We start from the raw sequence: 23,785 nt of genomic DNA, 5'->3' as shown, positions 1-23,785 counted from the left end.
CACCCAGGTAACTTATTTGGACTGCCAAACTTCACTCTAGTAATTTGATTTTTCAGCGTTGGGATGAGTAATTTGAGAGTGTGGCCTCAGCAGAAACAGATTCCTGTGAGAGGCCAGTAATAAGCCTGAAAAATGTTTTTTGGAAATCTGAAAAGACAATAGACTTGTCTTTGTTGTGCAACGTGACCTCCTCTCACAAATGCTGTGTTGAGTCATTCATCCACATATCTGTTATGTCATTCTTTACACAAGTTAATTAGTTGAGACAGATGTCAGGCTTACTTCCAAAATTAAAACCACATTCCAAAATACAAAATTTTAAGGAATACAGCAGGAAGAATGAAGACAAACTGGGGTGGGGGCAAGATTTTGAATCCTCTCAATTTGAATTAATATATTGTTTAAATACATGCACAATTAGTTGTCTAGGCTATATTAATAAACTTAAGAGTTTAAAAATACAGATTGCTATACACTGCCAACACGGTTTTGAATATAAATTTTGGCAGGCTTTAAAAATATTCATACACCTCAACACTCCATAAAAGAAATGACAAAAACCAGTTTAAAGGGGGAGGAGCAGGATCTTACTAAATTATAGTACTTTGGGGTTTGCAGATTGTGAATATTTATTAAATGCCTCCCTTTTCGCCTCCAGAAAAGGTCCTTTTTCACTTGCAGAGATTAATTATACTATGCTCACAAGTTACAATATCAAACTGGCAATACTGCACATGAAACACGGTTTCAGATAATTAAAAAAGCCCTTTAGTGACAGTCACTTAAGTGCAGAAAACACTTCTAGAAAGAGTTCTCTGCTAGTGCAGCAACACTCATTAGTTTTTAAATTAGTTCAGAAGGCTTAGAGAGGAATAGCTCCTGGGTTGAGGGATTGGTGGTGGAGTGCTATGATAAAAAAATGGCAAAATTGTGATTTTGTCACATTCACAATAGGAAGGTAGATTAATAAATCTCTGCTTCAGCAAACATTGTTAACAGTAACCTGAAACATAAAGGTTAAAGTATTAAAAACTAACAGCACTTACTCAGGGCCTACTTTCTACTAGGAATAGTCAAAGAACCAGTACTCATAGAAGAAGTCATACCAGGAGATATGCCCTGTTTTTCTAATGGACAGACATGGTGCAAACAGATGCTGAGCTATTCCAATTTATTTGATTAATCTAGAACAGTTGTACACTTCATGGAATTAAACTAAAAAGAATATTTCTGTCTTTTCAAATAGTTGCTACAACATGGTCAAACCTAACATGGCAAATACAAAGGAAACAAAAACATAGCATGGATGTGCTGAAAAGACATTTCCAATGGTCAGAGGTACATATGTGGCACTGGCTTCAAGGAGAAATGTTTCAGTTCCCGTATGTTTCAGTGTTTCTCTAAAAGTATATTATTATTAATGTGCACATGTGAGAGAAAGCAACTTCTGCTCGTAACACGAACATATCTACAGTCTGCCAGTCTAAAGACTTTCTCAACTTATTACAAACACTCTTCCACACACATGCCCCGCAGAATGCCAGCAAGATCAAGGCAGCTCCTTGACTTCACAATTTGTTTTCACAGCCTGAATTTAGGACCAAAAAAAAAGTTATTTCCAAGTTCAGCAAGAAGTCCTCAGCTACAGAATAGCTCTACTACTATTAATCTGTACAAGGTGCTAAAGCAGGGTTCTTTTCCTTCCTCCAAAATTAGAACCACCAGTTGTCCCTATCCTTTCTCCCATCAACACGCCACTGGCCACTTTCCTCTTCCCCTAGCCTAGGTATAGTGTTAGTATTTCATGATAATATTTCCTAAGCCACATCTATGTGTAATTACACCTCTTAAAAGCCATCTTATTTTTGTACTTCTGAGAAACACATCATGACAGTTATGACTTGCCTTCAAGACACAACAGTCATTATAATCTACCTACAAAATGGAGATAGAAAGGAGCCGTGCATTTATACTTTCAAAAATAAGCTTAAAAGCAGTATCATTTGAAAACAACCCTCCCCTTCCATGTCAGGAGAGCTATACTGTAACTTATACAATATAAAGCATCCCACAGCACTGGAATCTGCTGTTCCTCACAGTGAGATACTGAAAGTCTTTATCCCATAACTGCCACTCCCAATATATGCAAAGCAACCTAAGTGCAGCAATTAATTCAAGGGAGGAGAAGTGTTTAAAATCAAACAGTGCCTAATGAAATGTGCTATATTTTACTGATACTAAGACAATCCGAAACTTGCATTTTCGAAAAATTGAGACCTGGTAGCAAGAAGAAAAGATAATCTTGGCAAATTGGAGATAGTTATGATGGATGACAGTGAACTGAAGATCTTACTTGATTTCTGAAGGTTGGGAGGAAATTCACAGGACACAGAGCTGAAGGTAACCTATTCTCCACTAATACAATTCAAAATTACCTTAAAGTAGTCAACCATTCACAACCTTTTCTTCTTTTTTTAAACAAGAAACAAGGAAGATAAGGAAACTTGTCTGTCTTTTCATGAAGAAAAGAAACCCAAGACACAAACAGATCACCCTTTTCCCTTTTATTGTCTTATGAAAAAGGAGGCATTTGTTGAATTCGAACATGAAGGTACAGATCAATCTAATCATCTGAGGACACTTACAGAAACAAGGTTTTGTTTGTAAAGAACAAAAGGAAATTATGGATTCGGGCAAGGGTAACTTATGAGACAGACCTGCTTGCAGATATGCTGCTCTTTGGTATTCTGGAAAGCAGTTCAGCAGAAAGAGACCTAATGCTTATTTTGATTTGCACCAAGATCAATAAGACTGAAGACAATTCTAAGGAAAACATCTCAGCAATAAGATCTTATACTAGATGACCACGAGGAGGAACTGATCTGCATTTAGACTGACTCTGGCTCTTACTCCTTTAAATGCAGTTTTATTTTTCAATTCAACACTTTCAATTCAACACAGAATTGTGCCTGAAGTGATTTAAACTTATGCAACATCCACAGAACTCCTGCTTAAGAATTTCACAAGTCAATACTTCTACAGCTTTTTCTGCAAATCCATGCAATATTATTACAAACTCAAACCTTAGTAATTTTTATACCACTTCTGATTTCAAATGAAACTACATTAAGTATTTTAATTTTCAAGAAATTATATGCCATTTTGTTGTATTGTAAGAAAACAGAATTCCATTAAACAGTTCCTCAAATATACTAAATTGCACAACTATCATTCTCCTGAAGACATTTTTAGAGAAGAGAATGAAATAGAAACATGACTTAAGCTTGAAGTTAACTCAAACTACTCTGGTTTCAAGAACTCAGAGTCCAATAACTAATTAGATAATAATTACTTATTAACATTTTCGATGTTACCTCGGGGTAGACAAGCAGTGCAGCAAGATCAATGTAGATGTTGTATTTTCCAAATTATTTTTGTAATCACAACTGCTGTCTCTAAGCAACCTCCAAATATAGTTGGGGATTTGATAAGTGCTCTATTTAGGCTGTTTTAGGAAATGTTTCCACTTCAAACTATCTTTTGCAAGCATCCAACAAAGTTCCTGTTAAAATCAAAATAATGTATTGATTTTGTCTCAGCTATAGAAATTAGTCAATTTTTCAGCTTTCTGTTTGGAAAACAAGCTATTTGAATAGAAAAAAATGACGTCAAACAGTTTAATTCTTCATTTTTCCGCAAAACTGAAGATAATGGCAGTTCATAGGACTGTTTTCTTAGGCTTCCTCAGAATGCTGTTTCTCTTCAGCTACTATTTATCCAGCCGTAAGCCCCACTTGGACACTGAGAAAGTCTTGCCTCATTACACTGCATTTCTACAGTGTGCCTCTCCTACTAGAACCTTTCAATCCCATGTTTGTTCTGCACTCATAACAACTTGGGCTATATTTAGCATCTTCTGTACAACATTTAGAGGTGTGAACAGTTATATTAATGAAAGAGAAAGCCTGATAAGGGAGTCTGATACAGATCAACACATTTTTATAAGAAATGGAAATAAACAGCTTCAGCTACCTTCATGACTGTAGAGAGTATTGTTTGTTCCTTGGATAGGATTTCTCCTCTTCTCTCCCCCCTCCCCCTTAGTTCCCTGCTTATTTAATGTGGCATCAATGATTTCTATAGTAAAAGTTTAAGACAGGAGAGTATTTAATGCAACAAAACTATATTTTTATCATGCAGCAATGCCATGCTCCATTTATTCTCATTCAGACACTAATCTATAAAAGTCACAGAAAGCACCTTCATTTACTGTTACTTTTTATACATAACAGAAGCAAGAAACATCACGCTGCATGACAGGGAGCAGAAAGGAAACATGTTTATCACCTATAAGCTTTTCAGCTGATTTACTGTTTTATGCTAACGTCACTAAGCACAAAAATACACTCTACTCACCAAATAAATTGCTTGAATGTCCTTGCTTAGATATGGGTTTCAGTTCATTTAATCCCCATGCGTAACGCTTATAATTATCCCAGGCATGCTTCATCATCTGTAGGGAAACGAAAGCAGGATTATAATGTTGATTTAGGAAGAAGCCACAGAAAATACCAACTTGAGAATATTCTCAATATTAAACATATTAATTCAATTGTTAACCAAAATCCTGTTGCATGCATTGAAACTATGAAATATTCAATAAAGAATAACAGTGGCACTGTTTTCAGGTGGCAGTGGGATGGTTGCTGTAATAGTTACTGTTTCTCTCTACTTCTACTCTTATCTGCAAATTTATGGCCAAGACACACTCAAAAATGATTAATTTTTAGGAAGGGAATTCATTGTGTCATATATCAATTCAATTAAGATTTTATTTCCCTTAAGCATATACCTCTGAAACTGAGAGAAGTAACAGTTTTAAAGAAGGTTTTTCCCCTAGAACAGGATTCTTTAAGGTGAAAAAAAAGCTCACAGTTGTTTTCAGATTCTGGCAGAGACTTGCTTGCATAAAATTAACTGGTTCAAACCCAGCACAGGTAGTAACAGTAGAAGGATGGCAAAGTGGGCAGGCAGAACACCTAGAAAATGTTTTGAGTGTTTTACAATACAATCTTTTGTGACTATAATTCCACCGGTAGCTACTTTCACATGCCATTTTGCACAAAGAGACGAAAACCTTTACAACTAAACATATCACTACCAAATCATGTTCTGCACAAGAAGAGGTGCAGCACAGATAAATACTGCTTTGGAAAACAGCCTTGCAGAGCCCAGCACAGCAGTGCTGTGCTAAGAGCAGGGGGCATCCACACCAGAAGCCAGGGGAGTGGGTTGACTCAAGAACAGCTCACACTCTCCACCACCATCACCAGACACAATTGGTCTGAACTGTCCTTTTTCAAGGTGGTCCAGGTGCATGGCCAGGAGCTCACATGCCCCTCCCCAAAAATGACGTGAGAAGAAAGCACACAGCTCTGCAGGCCTGATGATGAACCACTGGCACTCCAGCAGGTCCAACACCTCCCTTTACCATCCACCACTTTTAACACCTGCTCAAGAAGAGTCTTCTTTAAAGGCCACCACAAACAGCATGACTTTATGTAACAGAAAGAAAGATATTGCCTCCTTGCTGTCCCTATTCCCCTCTTCCACAAGGCAGAGTAGTGCTGGGAATGCCAGAGGTCATCTTCTAGACAAAAAGTGACAATTTCAGACCTTTTCAAAGATACTGCTTCAGGCTGTCAGATGACAACACTGCTCTGCCCTTGCTTTCAGACCTCTTCTTGAGGCCATGTGTGTCAAGGATAATTCTGTTAAATAACAGTTATAATTCTAAATTTAAAAGCAGCAGCCTTGGGACATGCTGATAATAGTAATCCTGCACTTTCTCCCTTCCTCTTTCCTTTGCTCAAACCACAAATAAATTATGTCAATTAAAAATCTGCATTAAGCCATACTATAATAAATGACAACAAATTTTCTAGAATACTGCTATACTTGTGAGAATAAACATTTCTCCGCTATTAATGGGAGAAAAAAATCCATGTTTATCCTGCAGGAAAATTCATGGATGTTTATCTACACTACAGGTACAGCTTTACAAATACAAAAATTGGCACCTGCAGTTAATATATAAGCATCTTCAACCAAAAGATTAGCCTGCTGTCAGACCTCAGCTGAAAGGCAGCAAGTCAGAGGCCTTGTGGAAATGGTCTCAGGACACGGATGGCAATGATATGCCGGATGACAGGAGCTGTGCCCATTGCTTGACTTCATTGCAGAATGGCTTAGGAGCTCTCCCAGGATAGGGCTTTTTGTCCCAAAGCAGAACTGGTAATAGGCAGCCAACTGGCAGGCTTTATGATTATGGGGCATTCCCAATCCATGGCTACAAGGATCAAGACTACATGAAACCAATCGTTTGTCCACAGCATATTTACTAATTTACCAATTGAAATTTTCTGGTAATTTTGTCTATTGTACAAGGAGGACTTATTCTGCCCTGTCATCATAGCCCAGACCTGCAAGTTCAGTTTTAGATATTGACGTACGAATTCCCAGAGATTTCTGGAGGCTAAATCCTATGCTTTCTCAAAGCTTATTTTCTCATGTAATCACATCAGAATCTTTTCATTTGCTTAATCATAATCAGGGAACGCCACACAAAAGGGCTTTTGTTTTTATATACATTAAACTTGTAATTAAGTGGTCTGAATCAAAGGGTCTAAAGATGCCATATTACAACAACATTAAAATTGCTCAAATCAGTAGCACCATTGTCCTCTCATTTCTCCATCCTTTTTCTCCTAGCACAACTGTGCTCCTTCTCTTGCGTAAGAAATGCAGTGGTCATGCATTCCTAAACCAAGTCAATTCATGAAACAGAAACTTTTGCAAGTGAGATTCTTTTTTTCAGGATCCTTTTTGTCTTGCCTGATTCCCCAAGTCAGATTGCCATGAGTATCAGAGTTACCAAGAGGGAAAGGCAGGAACAACTCCAGACCAGTTCAGTCTGGCCACAACAGTCACAAAGTGTGTGATGCCACAAGATGTTTTATATGCAATCCCTTGCCTTTAGTTTTTCCCCATGGACTGACACTTCAATCATATTGTACCATAACTGTATGTGTGATTTGGTAGCAGAACCCACTCTGATTACCCTATTGCTCATCAACCCGTAGCTAGTAAGACAGGAAGATAACCCAGACAGTAGATGCTATCTTCTAATAATATTTATTATTGTGTGCTAATGAACAGCAAATAGGTTGTTGGGGGTTTTTTTGCAAAATTTCCTCTCATTCTGCTAACTACTCAGGTACATTTGCCTAATTGCTTCCTAGGAAATTACAATGCGTGGATCCAACAAGCCAAGAAGACAGAAAAAAATACAAACTGAAACAAAAAAAAACCCAACAAACCCCTGAACAAACAAACAATAAACCAAAAAGCATTCCTCCCCCTAAACTTTAAGAAATATTCCAGTAGTAAAAACCCTACCAGAATTTACTGAACAGGAGACCTGAGCAGATTCATCTCTTTTGGCTAATCAAAGCGTTCTTTAGGCCTCTTCCAGAAAGCCTAGATTTAGTCAAAACCACTGAGGTTAGTGAGTAAATTTATTCCTAAGAAAGTGTACCTTTAGAACATTCTTGCTTTACACATTTGGGAATTTATGAACATACATTGAAAGCAAAAGGCAGCTCCAAAAGCAGTCAGTGAGCCCTCTAGTGTTTCACAAGAAATGAGTCATTCCAATTAGACACAAACGTGAATGGCTGTTTAGAAAAAAAGTTACTAGCACTTAGTGTTACTGTGTTACTGGGCAAAGAGCCCGCAGATACAGCAGCCAAAGAACCCTCCGTAAATCAATACTGCCGTGCTACACAATCGAGTTTGGGCATCTAACCTGTCAAGAGGTCTCAATTTCTAGCATTCAATACATCAGAAATACTCTACATTCCTTCCCCCACTGTGGAAATTACAAAACTATACTAAGTTTCCCACTACACTAACTTCCTATTTGTTAATAGCTTAATTTTCTATGTAAGAATGAAAAGGTTCTAAAATATTAAGGAACAATTTTAATAGACCCAGCTCACAGGTAGTTCTTTGCTTAGGCAAAACTCCTAGCACCGGTACTTTGGGAATGAATTTTAACAGGTTTTTTTGAGAAATCCATCTATCTTTGCAGTCTTCACCCTTCTGTTTGCATGGGATATCACCAAATCATTATCTCCTGATTTTTTTCTTGGTAATTCACAAAGGGTCTTTTGATCATGTCTCTGACTACTTGTACAAGTGCTGTTGATCACTTGAAATTTCTAAAGATCACAGTTACTGAGAACATCCGGTATATCAACACAACATTACTGATGCTGTTAAAAAGAGAAATTCACAATGAGGGAGAGTCTCTACAGTATAACTAATAAAATTATATTTCAAATAATTCCTTATTACCCTTCCAGAATGTTAATAGGCAGCATTACACTTGCATAGAAGCATCCCTCAGTCCTTCTAGTTTTACTATATGTTAAAAAAAATCACAGAATGGTTGGGATTGGAAAGGAGAGATGATCTGGAGATCAACCACTTCCAGTCCCTGTGCTAAAGCAGGCTCACCCACAGCAGGTTGCACAGGACTTTCATCCAGGCAGTTTTGAATATCTCTAGAGGAGGAGAACATCTTGCAGTAGAGATGTTTTTCCTCACATTCAAACAGAACTTCTTGTGTTTCAGTTTGTACCCAGTGCCACTTATCTTGCTGCTGGGGACCACTGAAGAATCTAGTCCTGTCCTGCCCTTAAGATATTTGTATGCCTTGATAAAATCCCATCTCAGTTGTCTCTTCTTCAGGTTAAACAGGCCCAGCTCCTTCAGCCTTTCCTCAAAAGTCAGAGATGCTCCAGTCCCCTCATCATCTTCATAGCCCTTTGCTAGGCACTCTCCAGTAACTCCTTGTCTTTCTTGAACCGGGGAGCCCATTACTGGACACAGTTCACTGAACCTCAAACTCTAGAAGAGCCTGACAGCTCCTGGTGAAGCCCATGCCTATGTTAGCAAAGTCTGTTTGTGATGGAGTCCCACCTCACGTCCCTCACAGTCAGATGAACAGCTGAAGGTTTGACCAGCTAGGATTGTTTCACTAGTAAGCTTGCTGCTTTTCCATCTTCAGAAAAAAATGGGGCACAGATTTTTACGTATGAAGTCATAAAATGCCAAAGCATTACCTCCCACTTGTCTTGGAGAATAATGAAGTGTGCTACTGTAATTGCTACCAGCAAAGCCACTTAGAAGAAAAAAGTGAATATCTGACATTATGCACAAAAGAACCTGTGCATTTCTTTAAAAGCAGCATTTTTAAATACAATTTTAAAACCCTTCTCAACCCACTCAAATAAGTAAAAAAAAAAGTAAAATACAAACCCCAGCAATTTGTTCTGTGAAAGCAGAAACAACAACCTTTCCTACAGCCATAATATTGGCCAACTAAAAGATTATGATAATGCACTCCCAGTTGTTGGTATTTTAGTTACTGCCATCTTTCAAAGCACTCTAACACAACACCTAGAGAGGATATATAAGTCACTTGTAATTTACAAAATACGCTCTATTCAAACAGGAGCGCACTGACAGAAAACAGCGATGCTGAATCAGCACAGTAGTAGTCGTATTTAGATGGAAACTACTGCAGTACCAGGTGGAGTGAAAATAATAACTTAATAAGGTTTATTTTTAGCAGTTACATATAAGTGGGGGAGATGCCAAAGAGGATGTCAGGAAAAGAACGGGCATATTAAAGGAAAAAAAGGATTAATTGCATGAAACAGTACTATCTTGACCTTTTTAACCATTTAAATCTTGCCAAAACAGAGGAGGAAGGTGGAAAACTAAGATACTGAAAGTTCAAGAAATGAAGAGACAAAAAAACCCCAACAGCTCCCTCTCAAATCAAACCTTCCCCCAACAAACCTCTGAAGAAAATGCAACAGTTTATCTAGTCTCCATTAACTCCCACCCCTACCTTAAATAATCTTCTCTATCTCCGTTTACATTGACCTTTCTACACATTTAAATTATTCTCACCTTTTAAACTCCTTACTAGAACTGCATGTTCACTCAGCCTAGTCTCCCTGCACCTTCTCTCCTTGATGCTGTAACTAAAACAGCATTTTTCCACAGTATCAGCAAGGGAGATGAAGGAAGTCCCTAGAATTAGTAAGATTAGTAAGAAACCTCAACAGGCATTCCACTTGAACTTTCCTCATGTACAAATTAACTTGGATGGCTGATGACTGTTCTGGGTCTGGTTGGGATGGAGTTAGCATCCATCACTGCAGCACATATGGTGTTTTGAATTGGTGCCTGAAATAATGCTGATAACGAAGCAACACTCTCTGGCTGTTGCTGAACAGTGCTTGTAAAACAGCAAGGCTTTCTCTTCTTCCAGGTCCTGCCCCTTTTCCGCTCCCCCTGAGAGGCAGAATGGAGGAGGTGCCTATAAGGTTGAGAGGGGACACAGCTGGGAAAGCTGACTCCAGTTGGTCAAAGGGTTATATTTCCTACCACATTAACATCATGTTCAGCAACAAAAACTGGGGTACAGGAAGGAAGACCAGTTCTCCAAGGTAGCTGCTGCTCAGCATCAGTCTGATTGTGGGAGGATATGAGTGATTGCCTTTGCATCATTTGTCCCTGCCCCCTCCTTCTTTCACCTAATAAATGGGCTTTATCTTGTTCCAGGCGTTCTCTGGCTTTCATTCTTGCTGTTTCCTCCTGCAGCCCACCTGAGCCAGCAGGTGTGTGGATGCTCGGCTGCTGGCCCTGGTGAACTCACCATGGTGTCTCATGGCATCTTCAGTGCGGGAAGTTTGTGACCCCCAACGCAAACCCCCAGCAGGTTTCTTTGTTCTGATGAAATATTACATCAAACATTAGCAAAAACTCAAGTTTATATTGTTACTTTCTGTTCCTATTACTGTTAACCAACAAGCTAACTAAGACTTGGTGAATCAGAATCACAGTAGGGTTGAGGTTGGAAGGGACTCTCTAATAGTAATTTTGCCCAAAGCCCAGTGAAAGACCTTTTCTCAACTGTTTTCACAGCCCCTGAGTACCAAGCAAATTGCAGCACAGCTAAAAAAATCATTCTACGAATTTATTATTAGCAAATGTAATATTACCTTTGAAATTATTGCCACCAATTAGGCTTTCTCTGTGAAAAGCTGTATGATCCCCCTTCAGCTGATTCACTATCACTTTCATAAAGCTATGCTGTATGTATGAAAGCTTTGTTTAATATGCTCTTACTGAATCTACTGATTACCACAGTGAGTAATTTTTGGAAATACACAGCCTTTGTTTCTTTAGTTATCAAAGGATTACATTTGTGTTTCATCATCTTCACAATGGTATTTAGCATAACATTGCACTTTAAAGAAATACAAGTTATTAACTGAGTTTTTTGAGCTTCTCTTGAATAATAAGCATCTTGAAAACATGAAGTTATATGTGAATTTCCTCTGTATCTCCATACATAACACTTTTTCTAGGATTAGTAAGCACAACTACATTGAGAAATCATTTGTCAGTTTCCTTGTTTCTGAGCATGATCTTTGTTATCTTTGTCAATATTCACATTACTGCTTTAGTAGCACCTTAAACCTCTTATTTCAGTCTTTTTTTTTTTGCAGTTTTGCACGCAATCCTAACACATTCCAATGTCTTTTCCATCTGGAAATGTTATGATCACTAATAACTACCTTGACTTTTTTTTAAGTAATTTTTATCAGTATTCACAGTATGTTCAGACTTGCTCTATAGTGGAAATTCTAGGTAAAGATAGAAGGTGTTCTACTGCAGTTACTCCTTCACTGATCAGTTCATAACCCTATCGAAGCAGACATGCAGCTATGACTAAGAGTGATACACGTCTCCTTTTGGCTCTTTCAGTTACTCTGTCTACTGTTATGCTGGACTGCTGACAGCATTCATTATAAGCAACTTTTCATAAAGCAAAAACTAAAAGTTAACTTTTTAGCTGAACACCAAGATTCACAAGAAAACTAGTTAAAACTGGTTTATATTCAGATCATGTCTTCTGGAGGTAGAATTGTGTCTCGAGTTTATTTTCGAACTAAACATTAGCCATTATAGTTGTCTGAATTTTAAGCTCTTTATTTTCTGTTACTATTTCTTACTCCAGAAACAAAGCTGGAAAAAAAAAAATCTCAAATGTATAAAGGTTCACCTCAGTTGATACTGTTTATTTTTTTTCTCTTGAATCTGACAGAAGATACAAATGACAGACTCCTTTTCTCTATTGGCAGCAGAAATCTGTTTTTCTCCTTCAAGACACGTAAAATAAATCCTGTCACCATGAACCTTCATATAAATAATCACTTCTTATCTGTCAGCAGGATGATTATTGCAAATCAGGAGCTTGACAGATTTTTGGTGTTTATAACCTCATTTCCTAATGGCATCATCCTGAGTTAAAAGCAAACCACACAGTGTCAATGTTTGTTTAACAGTCACTGCCAAAGTGTCACCATTTCTAATTTAGCAGGTGGATGACAACCATGCTCCAAAGCCCTGGCTGGCTGGAGGTGTTCCTGTGAGTGCTTCCTGATGGGACTTCCACGTAGCCAAGTAAAGCCAGAAAGGAGACTTTAGTATTAGTTAATGGGCCAGTAAAAAGGATTCCCAGTCACTGTTTTCCACTAAGCAGAAGACAAGGGTTTGGAGAACATTAAGGTGCTCACAGCTTCCTTGTGCATTGTGATAGGAATGAAGAATTCTTAACAACTCACAGGTTCATCCAGCAGTGCTGCCCACAGTGTAGGGCACTGCCAGACACAAAGTGGGGGAAATACCTGTAACTCTTGCCATGAGAATAGAACTAAGGTAGCCAAACTGATTTACAGGATTTTCCATTAATATTAAACATGCATATCATATCATTAAATCCTTTATATGGCTCCGTATGTAATGATCTGCATTAAAGGGATATGCAAGCAAAATCCTACCACTCCTCAGCACTTCAGTATCTTACAAATAATTAATTTCTTGCCCACAAAGACAAATTAAAATAAAAAAATCTAGCATTTGCACAGAAAAAAAAGGAAGTAAGAGAAAAAATAAAAATATTAAGGCCTATTCTGAGGATTAATTTGTCATTTGTATTGCAAAGCACTTCAAACTCCTCAAATTGAAAGCCTGACAGAAATGCTAAGTATTATTCCCTCATGTGTTAAGTTACAGATAAGCTTCTATTCTTGTATTTTCTATTCCTCACAGTAGCTTGTAAGCCTCCTTAGGACCATATTAAACTATCTAACTAATACTCATCATATGCCGTTCTGGGCATCATTTATTAACCAGGGACAGACATTGCACAGTGCTTCATTCTGTTACTCATTCTAAAAGGAATCAATTATCCTATTAATTCTGTAACAAGAATTCTAATTAAAAGGTAACTAAAGAGAACAGGAAATTTGCAGGTAAGGTATTTTCTACACTTATTTTATTACTGCATATTTTATTTAATGCACAAGTACACAAGAAAAAAGAAACTATTTCATGTAAGAAATAACTAATAAGAACAGCAGCCCTTATACTTTGCTATGTCTGCACCAAAAAAAAAAAGATAAATTAGTTCTTTTGAAAATTATGGTATGACATATGAAATTACTCCAAGATAACAAGCCACATTCTACTCATTTGCCAGGCATACCTCTCTTTGTTAGCAGTAACATACTGCTAAAATTACGAAGCTGGGCTATAGTGCTTTAACTATTGAATGGTTCATTTTAGTAGAAGTCACAGGGTGATAAGGCAGAGAAACTTGAAGGAAGTTCACCTGCGTACTTCATATATTAATATCATTTAGTACAAGCCAGTAAGTCTGCTTCTTACCTGGCCATCTCACCAGGAAAGATACAAGAAAAGCAGCACAGAAACATCCTGAGACCCTTCCCTTGACTAATCAAAAACTAAGAAGGCAAGAACAATGTACAAACCTTCCCACAAAGAGCACTGTCCTTGCACTTTCTGTAACCAAAAGTCTGTCTAATTTTAGCCAAATGAAATCATCTATTTCAGGGAAATAGAAGAAAGTGTGGTTCAAAAAGTTTGCCTATATAGTTACCCAAATCTAACATAACAGCATTCTTCCTACCTTGAACCATCCAGAGTAGACCAGTTTTAGCTCAGTTTTAGATTCATTCACTTTAGTCCAGCTGTCTTCCACCAGAAGTATAGAAAACGAAATAGATATGCAAGAAAATGCTACTTCCTTATCAAACTGAGGGGTTTGAATAATCTTATTTTTATTATTATTTTTTATTTCATCTCCCAAGTAAGCTAGAATTTGAGTATGTTCTGTAGGCATTTAAATAGTTTTTCCTGAAAGTATCTGCCTTGAAAGCATTAATTAAGATATTGTTGAACTGCTTCATCCTCCAGCTCTCAGTTACTAGTGGGTGAACCAACTACACATTCCCACTAACTACACAAGTTAGTGGAAAAAGAAAAGAAAATATAGTACTGAGGTGTAGTATTATGAAATTAAGCACAATTTAAATTAATAACTGAAAATATTCTTTTTCAACTTATTCCACTTGCCATTTATGTCTGAACACATGCACACATGAGACAGAAATCGTGAACTGTCCAAGTCATCCAGTTCCAAACAAAAGAGCAGTCCAAAGAACAAGCCATACAGCCTCTACCTTACAACTTAGCAACTGTTACCAAGATCTGCATTTCAGAAAAAAAATTAAGCCTACAGACTGTCACTCAAAACCACTGCATTTCTCCAAGGCTGTCTTCTTCAAACACTTAACCTAAAAAGTCAGATGGGCTCTTTAACAGATACACAGAACCTATTTTTTCACAGTTTGGATATCTATTTTTTTCTTAAATCTCTATGGTGGATAAATCAGTGATGCTCTAATGTTCCGGGTTTTTGTCTAAGAGACTCACTGTTAGCTATTTTTTTAAAGAACCAGATCACACAGATGTTTTGTGTTAATGAAACACCCATTAAAAGAGAAACATATCACATCACAAGGTAATGTGGAAGAACTCAGGTCATTGTTCATTACTGACAATAACCAGAAAGAAAGCTCAAACATTTTCACTTAAAACAGATAAGCATCGAAGAGTTGTATAAAAAAATGCAGAATTAGTAGCAGCCTCTGAAGTTCACGTGCAATTTGATTAATGTCATAAAAGGTAAGGAAAAAAGAAAGCAATTTGTGGAAATACTACTCTTATGAAGAATAGTGGTATACATAGACTCATCCCACTCAGTGTCATTTTTTTTTCTGTATCTACTTATGACTTGCTACAGTTTCCAAGAACTCCCAAGCTGAACAGTGTGAACAGTTCAGCTCCTGCACCTGCATGATACAATTATGCTTTTGTTCTCTTTTTCCTACTGTTCTTTAAGAAATTATTTGGTAAGGTTTGCTTCTAATTAGAATTTAAATTATTCATGGCATGGACTGCATGTCCTACTTGTTGTGAGGTACCTGGCACTCCATAGCCACGCTGCTAGTGAAGTTCCCAATCTCAGCAGGGGCAATGCAAATAAAAATATAAGCAATACAATAATAAGCAGTGCTATGCAATAGAACACAGCCACATGAAGTGATTAACATCAAGGTGGTTCAAGTTGCTGTTTCAGAGCATGATTAACATACACAAAAATGAAGTAAGGTATCTTCACACATTTTGAACCTCAATCTCCCCTTAACATGCTTCCAAGTTTTATTCTGCCACTAAAGTCAGTAACAAACTTTTGGCCACCTTGTTAAATGGAAACTGTCAGTATACCCAGGTCTATCCAGCATGTCTTTTAAGACAGGAACAACAACTAAATAAAGCAACAGCAATCTTCCTGAAGTTTCCCCCCCTTGCAAAATGAGTCTACATTCATCCCCCAATCCTGCTTCCCTACGAGGGAATCGGAAGTGACAAGACAGTATCCTTGATGGTAAGAAATTTTACTTGTGAGAGGAATGCCAGACTGGCATTGAAAGGCAAAATTTCAGATGTATCTTTTAAGAGGAATGTTTCTTTAATTGTATTTTCTTTTATTTAATTGTATTTGATTGAAGCAAGTATTTCTTAATGTTTTTTTAATTGTCGTATTTTTCTTAAGAAGAAAAATTAAACAGTGAGCCATGCATTACTATTAGTAGATTTGTGGCCATTACCAACTTAAGTTAAATGGCTAATAACAGTAAGTAAAAACACAAACAAGCCATAAAAACCACTAGAGTTTCTCAGTTAATGAGAAACTTACTAGAGCTTGATGTGGTCCCTGACTTCATGAAGTGCAGGGCACTTTGAGTTTTCAGAAATGCTGGGTACTGCCAATAAATACTTCACCCATCCTCAGGCCATCAGCTTTGAAAAAAGGGCAGCTCTTCCTTTCCACTCCCCTCTCCTCTCTCCAGCATCCAGTTAGAGAAGCTGAAGTACTTCACTGCTACAGCTCATTATCGTGGCCACGATGAAACTGCACTTTCAGAAGTCAGAGAGCCTGTTCACTGAAGAGTATTTACATAGATTAATCAGATATGCAGCTGCTGCATGGATCAAGGGCTAAGTCTGCATCATTACCACTATGGTCAGTGAAGTCTCTCCAGCCTAATATCCTGGAATTAGGGCAAAAGGATGGGACTGTTTCCCAGAAGCTGAAAACCAGTCGCAGGTGGGTCAAAAGCAGGTGATACTTGCAGAATGTGATGCAATGCAACCTTACCAAGTGACCAGTTTGGGGTGGGGGAAGGAAATCCAATCTGGGAGCCAGGGCTGCTGTTGGCAGAGGTCAAAACAGGTAGGAGAACAGGTCAGCAAGAACTTAATGAAATTTAGCGGGGTTCAGATGGTGGACAAGGACAAGAAGCCAGGAAGGGAGAGGTGTGGGCTGCCCAGGGTGGCTGTTCCAGCTCTGTCCTGCTGTGTTCCAGCACTGTGGAGGCACAGACCTAAGCAGCCCTGTCTGACCTTGGACGAAGGACCTTCTCACACCTCCACACCAAGTTATCCTGCAATCCCAACAAATTCAGTATAGGCTGCACATATTTACATACATTTTACAGGGCAAGTAAATTGACTTGCTTTTCCCGATCAACAAAGGCACAACTCAAATTTCAGCCCAAGATTGTGGCTGTTTAAAATATTCCAGATGAAAATCATGAATTGTTAAAGCCTTTTCCCAGCCTTCAGAAATATTTCAAGGTATTTTCTATATTGAATAAAACACATCAGCTATGCAAAACACTACCAGCTCATTTCTGATAGGAAGTAAGAGCTATCTACTTATGGGATCAGTATAGAAAGATTCAAGAAGAACAGTTAAGATAGTCAAACCTTGGCAAAACGTGGTGAAGATCCACTGTCATCTACAAAGTCATGGTTTCTGCCCATTTCATATTTACATCTACTTATTTTGGTCAGGATTGATCAAACAGCTTTTCTAGGGCTGCATTTGATTTCAGAAAAAATATCATTTTAAGAAATATTTATTTCTGCAGCCCTCAAACTATCTCCAGGAAACATGGGCTGCATAGTAGCAAATTTTCTAAGGTGAAAATTTCTTGCTGTAAATTAATCATCACATCTAGCTATGCAAACAATGAAATAACCACCAAAACAGGAAATGTGTACCAGCTATTATCCTTCAGCAGTTTTATCACAGTATTCGGAATGGATATTGTAAGCTGCCTAAACATTACCATTCATTGCATGGCATTTTTTTTCCTCTTGAAACATTTATTTGATTACATGGCCTGTGGATCCTGACACAACCAGTGCTGGTTAAGTTCCCCAAATACAAGACACTCAGACCTTACGCCTTTTGCTTAATTCCACTACTGCAGTATATACATGATACAAAACAGTGGCCGGATTGGTAAATTAACGCTCCAGTTCACGTAAACACATCTGCAAAAAAAGTATTAAGACACTTTCCCCATACCCAACAGGTGAAATGTACCTACTGGTATCTATATTTCCTTCAGTCAGCCTGGAATAATGGTAACACCTTGGAAATGATGCCTTTATACTGTAAGGTACAACTATGCCATGAATCCTTTTGTGGAAGGATACTGGTTAAGAACAAACTTAAAAATCTAAACAAATCTGCTTTTATTATAACTAAAATTAATTTAACCCTTTGGTAGTATCTCTTCCAACGCTATTCATAGCATATTAGTGCTTCATACAGTATTTTTCTTACATATCCAAATCTTCCTCAGCAATAAGCAGATATAAATGATATAGCAAATCATAGTATTGTTAATTTTTCATCAGCTCCATGTGAATTTGAGAACTCTCACAGGCTTATGGAGAATGCCTGTGATCATGTCTTCATGACAGTCAAAAGAAATCAGATGCTCAGTTGTACAAGAAAAATTAATGCAAAACCATAAAACCATTATGAGATAAAAACAGCCATGAGGGATACTAGTGGTCTGTTCCAAACACCACCTGGCAGTAGGGGATACAGAAAAAAAAGAAAGGATTCAATTAAGAGGCATGAAGATATTTTCCTCAATGGAAAGGCTGAAAACTGGGCAACAAGACAAAAATAAATACATGCAAAAAGTAAGGACTGCTCCTGAAAGACTTTGTAAAAGACAAAAGGAAAAAATGAAACACACAAACATTAGGTTTGTTACTGAAAAGGCAAACACTCAAGAATCATTGCCAGAAGATACAAACAGTGACAACCTAACAGGATACTGAAGTATTTGAGAGAGCAGATGGTCAGAGAGGCCCAAACTTCATACTGCATTTCCTAAGCTGTTAACAAAAAGTGCGTCAAACGCAGTTTTCACAGCACAAATGGAGCATAATTTTAGTTTGCACTATCTATAACACAGATAATGGCAGGATGACTTTCAAGCACTGTAGTGTTATTAGGAGATACCATCCACCCCACACACTCCGTAGAGACTTATTATAGAATCATAGAATCCTTAAGGTTGGAGAAAGACCTCTAAGGCCACCAACTCCAACCATTAACCCAGATCTACTAAGGCCACCAATAAAATATGTCCCTAAGCATCACAACCACGTATCTTTTAAATACCTCCAGGAATGGGGCTTCCCTGGGCAGCCTGTTTCAATGCTTGACAACCCTTTTTGTGACAAAGTTTTTCCTAATATCCAATCTAAACCTCCACTGGAACAACTTGAGGCCATTCCCCCTTGTCCTATTGCTTGTTACCTGGGGAAGAATAACCTCACCTCGCTACAACCTCATTTCACGTAGTTGTAGAGATCCATAAGGTCCCCCCTGAGCCTCCTTTTCTCCAGGCTAAACAACCTCATCTCCACAATGGGCAAAAATTTTAGCATTTTACTGCCATCTAAACTTACAGCTTCTCAGCATATATGGTGCCTCACAGAAATAGATAAGCCATCATAAAAACATATAGGAAGTGTGATGCTTCTCCATCATACAGTGCATTCAACAACTACCTGTAGTTTCTGCCCCTTCCTCCGCAGGAACAGGAAAGCTGTCTACTAAGAGAAAAAAAAAAAACCTGTGGATGTGACTTGCTTTCCAGCTACTCCTTTCTTTTAGTTCTCTTGCTTTTTGCAGGCAGGTATGTAAAACCACACAAGTCTCCCAGAACCTCTGTTGATTCCTCACCTGTATTTCAAGATTCCTTAAGATCAGTCGGAGTACTTAATGTAAACTACAGTACAGAACAGAAGAGACAAAGTCCTTGCTCTCCCTCAAACTGTTTTGGACAATTCAGCCAAAGCTGAAACTTTAGGGGCTTGGAACTAGTTGATCTTTAAGGTTCCTTCCAACCCAAATCATCCTATGAAAATAATCTAGGGAGTTTGCTGCAGCTGTTTCTAAGACATACTTCAAAGATAAGCACAATTATATGGCAAAAGTGAAAACAAAGCATCCAAATCATCATAATAATTAAAAAAAAATACCTATGTCAAGTCACCAAGCTACAAAGTGTCTGGTAGAGTGGAGCCAAGGATGAAGTTCACTGTTGAAAATCCAACTGTCCATGTTTAAAAACAGGTCTCCCTCAACCCACGAAAAACAACCAACCAAACAAACATATACAAGCAAAAAACACATCAACTTCACTTGCTGTGGATAGAAAGATGAATTTGACAAGCCCCTTCCAGGCAGGTTGATGGCTGAGGAGCACAGCAGGCAGGGACTGAGCTTCCCCAGCAGCCTACTTGACAGGTCCTGTCAGTTTTCATTTCTGGCTTACTGCCTGCCCACGAGCAACTTTTGTAAATTTTGAAGATTCTACTTTTGGATGAAGCATTTTTTGAAAATAAATATATTGTTCTTTAGTCTCACATTTCTTCCCTAAATCTCAAATTTTTCCACCAGGAATGGTCTCTATCCAGCTCTGGGCTCAACCCCTTTTCCAAGTTTATCCTTTTCCAGCTACCAAGTCCCCTGAACTCCAATGCAAACAGCTGTGGTTATCCCTATAGAAAGACTTTAGGAAACCGCCAGATACATCTACAGTTACATAAACATTGAGGTATGTGTGAACAGTATTATTCTGCAACCTTTTTTGGGGGTGCAGGTGCAAAGAATTACAGACTGCCAGACTCTCTGTGTGCCAGGGCAGCATGAGAAAGGCACTGCCAGGCTGGAGGTGCCTCTGCCGAGATAACACCACCACCAAGTGCAAGATGCTGCAGATAACAGCGGGGGAGCAGCCTACACACAGATGGCTCACCCTGTCCTGTGGCACCACTGACAAGACAGCAACAGGACAAAGGGCAGGCAGGTGCTAGAGATAACAGGCTGTTAGCTTTTAACAGAATTGAGGCCAGTGAGAAAAGCAAAACCAGGCTGAGATGTTTAATTGGGAAGCGACGAGCATGATAAATGGAAAGAACTTGGAAAGCAGAGAATAGGAGAAGGGAATGCAATCAGGTGTTTGAGGGCACATTATCAATGCAGTGAGGGGGAACCTGGGTGCTCTCCCTCCTGCAGGCAAGGGAACAGCTAAAGAGGACCTCCTGATATCTTAAAATATACTGGATGGAGCAGACCTTTCCCCATGTTTATAGCTCATTAACTGAGCATTTGGGTAATACTAATGTAACTCTGTTCATTAAAGTCATGAATTCTGTTTGTGCCATTCTGAAACAACACAAATATCTTTCCTCAGGACCTTTTTTTGGTTCTTGTTCCTGTCTCAAAAATAGATTTCTCCCAGTACAAGGCAGGCCAGCTCTCCAAAGATACTCAACACAAAAAATGACTGCTAGATTAGAGTCTAAAAGGCGTTATCTACTACAGTTTCCTACCTCTAACAAATACTTATGAATAGTACAAGCAAACAAACACTTCCTATGAGTAATAGGAGTGTTCAGAGCTTGAGAGTGGGAGACTTTCAGAGCCAGATGTGATGCCTGCATGATTAATAATGCCCAGTAGAGTTTTCTTCCATGAAATTACTCAACTGTTTTCTGAACTTGTTTGAATTTTTTATATTCCTAACATCCTGCAGAAAGATCTCTACAGCTCTGCAACAAAATGTGCAAAGAACAGGTTTGTTCTGATTTTATCACCTAGTAGTTTCATTTGATGTGCCTTATATTTGACAAACAGGAATAGTTCTCAGAACAGATGTAAGTAACAGCACTCAGTACACCATAAAAACCGATGTCTTACTATTGCATCTTTGTCCCAATTACAGCACTTTCCTAAAAAACACTGACTCTATTTAATCTTAAAATTTTGAAACAAAGTATGCTTTTATTATGCATTTTGGTAAAGATCGTTGTAGTGGAGAATAGACTTAACTGAAATGTGGGATATACTTCCTTCTAAATTACCTACTATTTTTGTATTAGAAGTTATTGTGCTTTAAATCCTAGTGCCTGCATTCCAAAATGGGGAAGCAATTGTGATCTCTGAAATACTTCATTAGATCCATCTGTAAAAACCTCATATAAAATTGCCATGTGTTATCATGGCATCCAATTTCCACACCATGTTCATGAGCAGCAATTTTTGTCTCACAGTGATGGGCAGGTTACCTGCCTATGATCTCAGTCTCCATACATTTACTGATTTCAGAATCAAATTACAGAAATCCAGCACTTTTAACTCTCAAGGATTCAAATATAACACTTAGCATGTTAAATTAACATGCTGCAGAGATGACAGTTTAGGACAACCAAGGTTTCAGTCCTTCTAGGGATATAATATTTCACCAGAACTAAACAAAGTTCCTTTTTTGAGCACAGAAGTTGAATACATGAGCTATTTAGACAGCTTCTTACAATCTTCTCAAAACTGCAATGTTTCATTCCTACAACTTATTCTTTCACAATATCTCTGTTCAAAAATGAAAGAGGAAGAAATAGTTGTTGGTCTGATACTACCTTTTAACAAAAATGTGAAATGTTTTACTCTGACACCAAAGAATCTGAGAAAGACTTTTCAGTTCTTTCAATGCTCTTCTGATGCTGTTTGGGACTAACACATTAAAACTACATAGGTTTTTCATTCCAAGGTTTCCATCCTGTAATGACCACTTGAAAGAAGACTATCAGGAAAAAACCCCTCCCAACACATCTGTAAGTCTCTTTTGTCTGCTCACTTTAACAAAATGCAGAATCATATTTTCTCCACTTGCAAAAGGGATGACTGACCACACACAGAGATCTCATCTGAACATCGTGACTTGGATCTGTAATTAGCAACGTTTTTAGTTTGTTTGTCTTAAAACCGGGACATATTGGAAGGTTCTGACATCGCTTGTTTAGAGTAGGACACAATGTATCCTAGTTGTTTCCTGTTAATCATAACAATTCATCATCCCCTGTGTCCAGTGATTTAGGGTTGCCAAATACATGGAATAACAAACCACTATGTTTTGGTGTCCTGATTTTGGCTGGGATGGAGTTAATTTTCTCCTCAGAAGCTGATACAGTGCTGAGTTTTGGATTCAGTATGAGAATAATGTTGGTAACACACCAATGTTTTCAACGTTGCTAAGTGGTGCTTATCCAAATCAAGGACTTTTCAAGTTTCCCAAGCTCTGACAGCAGGTGCACAAGAAGCCGTGAGGGAGCATGGCCAGGAAAGCTTACCGAACTGGGCAAAGGGATATTCCATACCATGGAACATCATTCTCTGTATATAAACTAGAGCAGTCTGTTCCTGAAGGACTGCACCCTGTGGAAGGGACCCATGCTAGAGCAGTTCATGAAGAACTGCAGCCTGTGAGAAGGACTCATGTTGGGGAAGTTTGGGAAAGACTGTCTCCTGCTGGAGGAACCCCAGGCTGAGGAAGAGTAGTCTGCTCCTGAGGAGAAAGCAGAGACAGCAGCCACAGACCCCACTCACTGTCCCCTGCACAGCTGGAGGGGGAGGAGGCAGAGAAAATTAGGAGTGAAGCTAATCCCAGGAAGAAAGGAAGGGTGAAGGAAAGGTATTCTAAGATTTAGGTTTATTTTTCATTACCCTGATCAGATTTGATCTCCCCCTGTTGAATCTGTTTTGCCCACGACAATGACTAGGGAGTGATCTCTCCCTGTCCTTATCCCTACCCACAAGCTTTTCGTTCTAGTCTCTCTCACCTGTTCAGCTGAGGAGGGGATAGATAGAGCAGCTTTTGTGGGTACCTGACTTCCAGCCAGGGTCAACCCAACACACTCAGTTAAGCATATTTGCAAACTTCTAGCTGACATGTTTAACTGAGAGTTAAAAATTTACCTCCACTAGCTAAGGAAGGCAATGAAGTGCTGATGTGAATATTGAAGTGGAAATCTTATTATCCCATCTGTCAGCCGT

General features: G+C 38.4%; 1 protein-coding gene across 1 annotated transcript in view; it reads right to left on the bottom strand.

Annotated features, from left to right (window-relative positions):
• Positions 1–23,785, bottom strand: part of MAN1A1 (mannosidase alpha class 1A member 1) — a 142,163-nt gene that overhangs the window by 101,043 nt on the left and 17,335 nt on the right. The window contains 1 exon segment of the mRNA XM_039569082.1: positions 4,417–4,513. Within this exon segment, the coding sequence (XP_039425016.1) occupies positions 4,417–4,513 (97 nt within the window).

Source organism: Corvus cornix, chromosome 3 (assembly GCF_000738735.6).
Source record: "Corvus cornix cornix isolate S_Up_H32 chromosome 3, ASM73873v5, whole genome shotgun sequence".
In the NCBI taxonomy this organism is placed as follows: Eukaryota; Metazoa; Chordata; class Aves; order Passeriformes; family Corvidae; genus Corvus; species Corvus cornix.
The sequence above is the reverse complement of the archived record's forward strand: the minus strand, read 5'-3'. Positions and strand labels throughout refer to the sequence as shown.